We start from the raw sequence: 6,081 nt of genomic DNA on the forward strand, positions 1-6,081 counted from the left end.
CAGGAAACAGCAGCCGCCGCTGCCCCAACAGCCCCAGCCCGCGCCCTTGCTCCTGCTGCCCCCGCCTCGTCCCGAGCCCTCACCACCGACCCCCGCCCTGCCCTCGCCCCCGCCCCCGCTGCTGCTGCTGCCCCACGCGGGCCGCTTCGGGGGCCGGACCCTGGAGGAGATTTGGAAAGCAGCCACCCCAGTATTGACCACCTTCCCCACCATCCGCGTTGGCCACGACGTGTGGGGCGAACGGAGCCTGGCGGCGGCGCGGCGCAGAGCCCAGCAGGTCCTGCGAGTGAACCTGGAGCCCGTGGTGAGGCTCCGCCGCTTTCCAGTAGCCACGTCCTGAGACTTAGAGGGGACCAACCCTCACCAATCCCCCACCCCAGACCCATCCCCTTCCCCTTCCTATGGACCCCGGCTCGGCTACCCGTCTACACGCGGAGACTTCTCTCTTCCATTCGGTGGGACTACCCACCACCCTTCTTCCCCACTTTTCAAACCGAGGAGTCGATGCCGCCGCTGCCGCCGTCTCCCCTGGGGACTGAGCTTCCGCCAGGAGAAATGAACAAGTGTCAGTCTAGTGTTTACAATTCCGGCCTGGACCGTGTCCCCTTAGTGCACTTTATGGGCAAAGAAAGTTCATCTGATTGCTTCTCCCCTTCCCCCTGCCCCCCCCACCCCCACCCCAGTCCCGGGATGAAGGAACCATCTGAGTCTTGTTCCTCCTCTTCACCTTGATTCTGCTGACTGGAGAAGGCACATCTGGACTCCCGAAGGGGCAGGACCGCATCCTTCCCCCACCCCCACGCCTCACCCCTCACCCCTCACCCCAGACTGAGAAGTCGCCTGGACTCTAGGGGGCAGATCCGTTTTTTTTTTTTTTTTTTTTTTTTTTTCCCTTTTGGACTCTACCTCACTGGTCTGGAAGTCCACCGAAGAAGTCATTATTTTTCCAAAGGAATTTTGTTTCATGCTTGTATAATAAAGCCAGATTTTACTTAGCTTCTTTCTTTTTCACCACCACCACTACCGCCACCCCTCTATCTGGACGGAGGATTATGGATGTTTTGTGGTATTGCACTAATATGTGCTCAGGGTATTCTGAATCCCATGTGTTCCCCAGTTTTTACTGGCTCCTGGAGCTTCAACCTAAGTATACGTTTTTAAAAGGTTTCAGGGCTTATATGACTGTTATTGGTGCAAGGATTTGTATGGCTTTGCGTTTCATGGGCTCAGTGATTATAAAGAGTCACAAAATAGAACTGTTTAAACATTTTTTAGTCATTTAAAAAATTTTTATATCTGAATTAAGTTTATATTTACTGAGCACCTGAAGATAGCTTACTGCTTTTTTATACCATTTTGTTTAGAAAAAGCTGACTTGTTAAATTCAGTTAAAATGAATAAAAATGAAAATGCATTGAAACAACATGGCTTGTGATGAACAATGAACTGATTTTTAAAGAACCTAGTGTTGGTTACACCGATAATATAGGGCACCAAATAAAACTAAAACTGGAGGGAAATTGGCTTGGGTCCATGTCCTGGTTTAGCATACAAATCCAGCAAGATTAGTCTAAGCAGAAGGCTTTAGAGATGAATGTGTATGAATTAAAATTCTTATGAACTGGTAGGCAGAATACACAAATTAATTTTAGAACTTGAGTAGTAATGACTGAGAGGGGTGGAGACATTCTTGGTATTTAATAGCTGGTTTAATTGAAATTGGGCCAAATACCTGTTTTTTTATCTTTGGGTTATTAGATAACAAGAGATGCCCAACCTAGCAGTCAACCCTTTTTTTCTTCCAAAAAATCCCCCAATGTTAGGACAAAATCAAGTTGTTGATTTTGTGTTTTAAGATAAAAAGTTTGGATTCCTCTTTCCATTCATAAATGATCTGCAGTTCTGGTCTTTTTCTATCAGCCTAAGACCATAATAACCAATAGGCTAGCCACATTTAATGCTAACCCTTCAATTACTGTTTTATATTAGTGTTTATACTCTTGCCAAATGTGGGATTCTAGATTATCCAAGTGCCTTTGGTAATGGTGGCAGCAAGACTTAATGGTTTGTAGCCAGTGGTGCCATAACCAGTTATCACTGCAATACCTAAAAGGGTCAAGTAGTGTTTTTTTGTACCACTATCTTTCAAGATTTTAATTATTCTGCTATGGAAAAATCCATTCCAGGCTGAAACTTGGCATATGAGAACCTCAGTTCTGAGGTTTAACTCTGCTTGGCAGCTTCTTAGGGAATATAAGGAAAGAGTTTTTGACTTTGTATTCCTAGAACTCATATTGGCTTAGCTTTTGAAATGAGATCTTGCAGACTCAATAGTCCATAGCCTTTTTTGTTTGGTTTCTGTAAATGTTTTTTCTCGTGTAAAAATGACTTCATGCCAGGTTTTTCAGCAGTCTTCTCATGGTCCATAATTCACTCATTCAATGATTTAAACAAAAACCATATAGTCACATGAGTAAAAGTGCATAACTTATTAGAAAATGAAGAAATGTTCAATTGGAATCCAACCTTTACCTTTTGGATTACAAGTTGTCATACCTAGTTGTGTTTCAGATGCATTGTATTCCTTCAAAGAACCTAGTATTAATTTTTAGGTATGTGAAGAAAATGTCTGTACCACATCACTGATGCCATTTTGTGTGATTTGATAAGAATTTCAGTTTTTTAAACTGATGTAATGGCCATAATAGAATGTGACTGCAGTCTGTGGATTATCCAGATATTTCCTAGATGATTTTGCAATCAGATTTTACTTGGAGGATAAATTTGATAACTCTTGCTCGGCACATTACTATCAAACAACTGTTGACATTATGTATTTATTTTGAATAAGGTTTTTTATTTCTTTTCCTCTTATGCTTTATGAAATTTAGTAAATTTCCTCTTATGCTTTATGAAATTTAGTAAATTTGTGACTTGTCTAAATGCTTCCCTAGATTTCAGCTTTCTTAGGCTTCAGTTGGATCTGATTGTCCATCCTGGGTCCAATACTTAATTTATATGGTCTCACAAAACAATGCCATTTCTAGTTTGTGAAGTATGGTGTGAAATGTTTATTTTTGCCAAGTTTCTTTTAAAATAAAGCCAATGTAATTTCTAAAATATGAAGAAGCCACTAATATAGTTGATAAAGTACAATATTTTTGGCAACTGTGTGGAAGGTAAATCAGCACAATGGCCTTTATTGGCAGGGGAGGGTAGGAGCATTCATTTACCACCACAGTCTAAAGAAAATATGTAGTTTAGTTTGTATAAAATATCTTAGAAACCCTAAATATCATCATTTTTATTCATTCTCTTGCCTTCTTTTTTCTTTACATCTCATGTGGCACAAACGGAGTGTAAGCTAGAAAGGAACTTACTAACCTTTCTTGCCATATTTTTTTTTGAGTGCCTAAGTATGATGGGTGCTTCAAATAATAGTTAAATTTTTTATCACTTTGACCCTACTTCCTGCCAACCAGCATCCTACTTTCCTAAGAAACCTATAAACTGATGATTGTTGAGGGTATACTTCATTGTTGATAGCTGAGTGTTGCTGTTGTAGTGTGTATTTACTTTGTCCAATTTGAATACTCTATTGGACACGTATACCTTTGATGCTGGTGGCTGACAGTTCTTGACCTGTAAATTATAGGATTATTTTTTTCTGAAAACTCCTACATAGAGATTCATTTTAAAATATTTGAATACAAAAAGTTCAAGTAATAAATTCATTGTAGATTTTTTAAAATTAGCATTGCCACAGCAGTCTTGAATTTGATGGTTTATAATGGAGATATAAAAAATACTTGCTTTAGATTGGTGTGTTTAAAGCCTTTTTTATAGACATGTCTTAAGTGCATTAGAAAGCAATTGTTCGTGATGGAACTGAAGTGTTTCCCTGGACAGTTCTATTTGATGTGGATATATCAAGGTTTATAATCTGGTTGTATTTTGCTCTTTAATTTATTGACTGTAAATAAATTTTAGAGAATACTCTGTTTAGTTTCAGTGTCCATTACTAGTGTTCATAAATAAAGGTTTTGGTTCAGGGTTTTGTTGGCATGTGAACTAGAAAAACTTTACAATGTTTGGCTTTCCATTTGAAAACTATACATTTATGGAAGCCTTCAAATTGGTACTTTAGTGCCTCCTTTTTACTGATTTCATGTGCCCCAGCACAAGTTTTTTGAAATAATAATTCCCTCTAGTCATTTCATCCAGAACGTATGCTTCATTTCCAGGAACCACCTTATTCTTCATTAACGAAGCATTTTTCCGAAGCTATTGATTTATAAAAGGATGTGTTCAATCTTCCATTTCTATGTGTCACTAAAGAGTGTTTTCAAGTGCATCAAACTTTAGCAGTGAATCTCATCTGCTACTGGAAAATTAATTTAATAAATATATCTGCTCTATGTAGCATTATCCTACAAGGTGATAATGATGGAAGATTTGGATAAGATGATTCCTGCCCTCTTGGAGCTTCCATTTTAATAGGACAACTTGATAAAAATAACTATTTACAGCGCTTTAGTGAGGTAAAAACAAAGTGCTATTATTGAAAACCTTGCCTGCAAGTAGTAATAGAGACTTCTATTCTTGACTGGGAAAAACTGGTGGCAGAATTGAGTCTCCTACAGCCGAAGTAGAGGCTCTTTTCCATAGTGAAGGGAGAGGATCCAAAGTTCCTAGCATAGTTTGGTAGGATGATAACAAATATTTACATGGTCTTCATGCGTTCAGGAAAATGGTAAGAGTTGTTTGCAGTTTGCAACTGTATTGAGTTGTATGGGTGTTAGACACTTGATCTGGCTCTACTTGAATTCCCCTCCGTACTCAATTGTGATTATCACCTTGAGTATATGATATTCAACATAGCCTCAAACTTTTTCAGTATCATTTTAATAAAAAGCAATCTGGAAAAATTAAAAGATATAATAGGAAAATAGAACAGGTTTAGAAACCTATAAGCAGTTAAAGAAATAGCAACTTACAAAAAACAAGTCTGCTTTGTTTTTTTCCCTATATACCAGATAATCTAAACAATTAAAAATGTAGGACATCACAGTGTTTGTTTCATTTGAGTCCCATTCAAATACATCATGTAGACCTTCCCAAGGGAAAATGCTGCTAACAATCTGAGAGCCCTTTAAAGTATGCTAAAATGTATTCTAAGCAATACTTAGAGAATTGGTAAATAGTAGGTTAAAGTTAGAAAGCCAAAGAAAGCTTTACAAAAGGTCTGTAAAGCTGTTCCTTTATAAGACCTATTTTGAATTTGACTAAATTCATTAAAAATATTTCTTTAGGTCTGCAATGCTTTATTCATATGTACCTTATCAAGTGGTGAACCTCCAAAATATGTGCTTCCCCTCAGGAACGTTCTGGGAACCAGTTCAAATAGTATATCCAATGGTTAATTTTTCAATGTGAGCATTAACACTCTCAGAAAAGAACAAATACTACAAATCAGAACTTGATTTATTTGTTGATTTCTAGAACTTAAAGCAGTATACAAAATGTTCGTAATGTAGATTAGACTTAAAAGCCTGTCCTGCATACATTTTCCCAGTGAACCAGTGGTCAAACATTTTCCAGTACCTTCCTGCTTTTCTATTAAGAAAACTAAGATGACTAGAATAGTTCTTTTCACAAGACCGTAGAATCATTGCTAAGAGACAAAATAGCTTAATAGTTAAAGCAAGGACTTAAATGTACATTGTAATTCTTTGGTATAAAGCTTGCTATTCAATTTTTTTCTTTAATAGTATAAGGAATACACATTTTGTCTTGATGATCATCCCTAAGTTACAGTAGATGAACAATGTAAGAAAAAAGTTCCCCCCGGAAAAGCGTTATTTGGAAGTTATCCAGAAAGAAGGGGTTCTAAATTAATCTTGATTATAGATTTCACAAAAGCACTCTCCTTTTACTTTTGATACTCCTTTCACTCTTGGTAAATGCCATTCTAGCCTAAGTTCTGCATAATGATACATACATATCTCTAAAACGTGACTTGAGGATAAAGATAGTTCTTAATAACTGCAAGGACTATAGTTAGCATAAAAATGCTGTCTA

At 37.9% G+C, this 6,081-nt stretch overlaps 1 protein-coding gene across 1 annotated transcript; it reads left to right on the forward strand.

Moving 5' to 3' along the window:
• Nucleotides 1-4: 4 nt before the first annotated feature.
• CCDC71L (coiled-coil domain containing 71 like) lies at nucleotides 5-828 on the forward strand (the record flags this gene model as incomplete). Its single annotated transcript, XM_044684393.1, has 1 exon — nucleotides 5-828. A coding segment is annotated over one exon (336 nt), but the record flags the coding sequence as incomplete, so codon positions are not given.
• Nucleotides 829-6,081: the final 5,253 nt, after the last annotated feature.

This window comes from Gracilinanus agilis, unplaced genomic scaffold, assembly GCF_016433145.1.
Source record: "Gracilinanus agilis isolate LMUSP501 unplaced genomic scaffold, AgileGrace unplaced_scaffold49570, whole genome shotgun sequence".
Classification (NCBI taxonomy): domain Eukaryota; kingdom Metazoa; phylum Chordata; class Mammalia; order Didelphimorphia; family Didelphidae; genus Gracilinanus; species Gracilinanus agilis.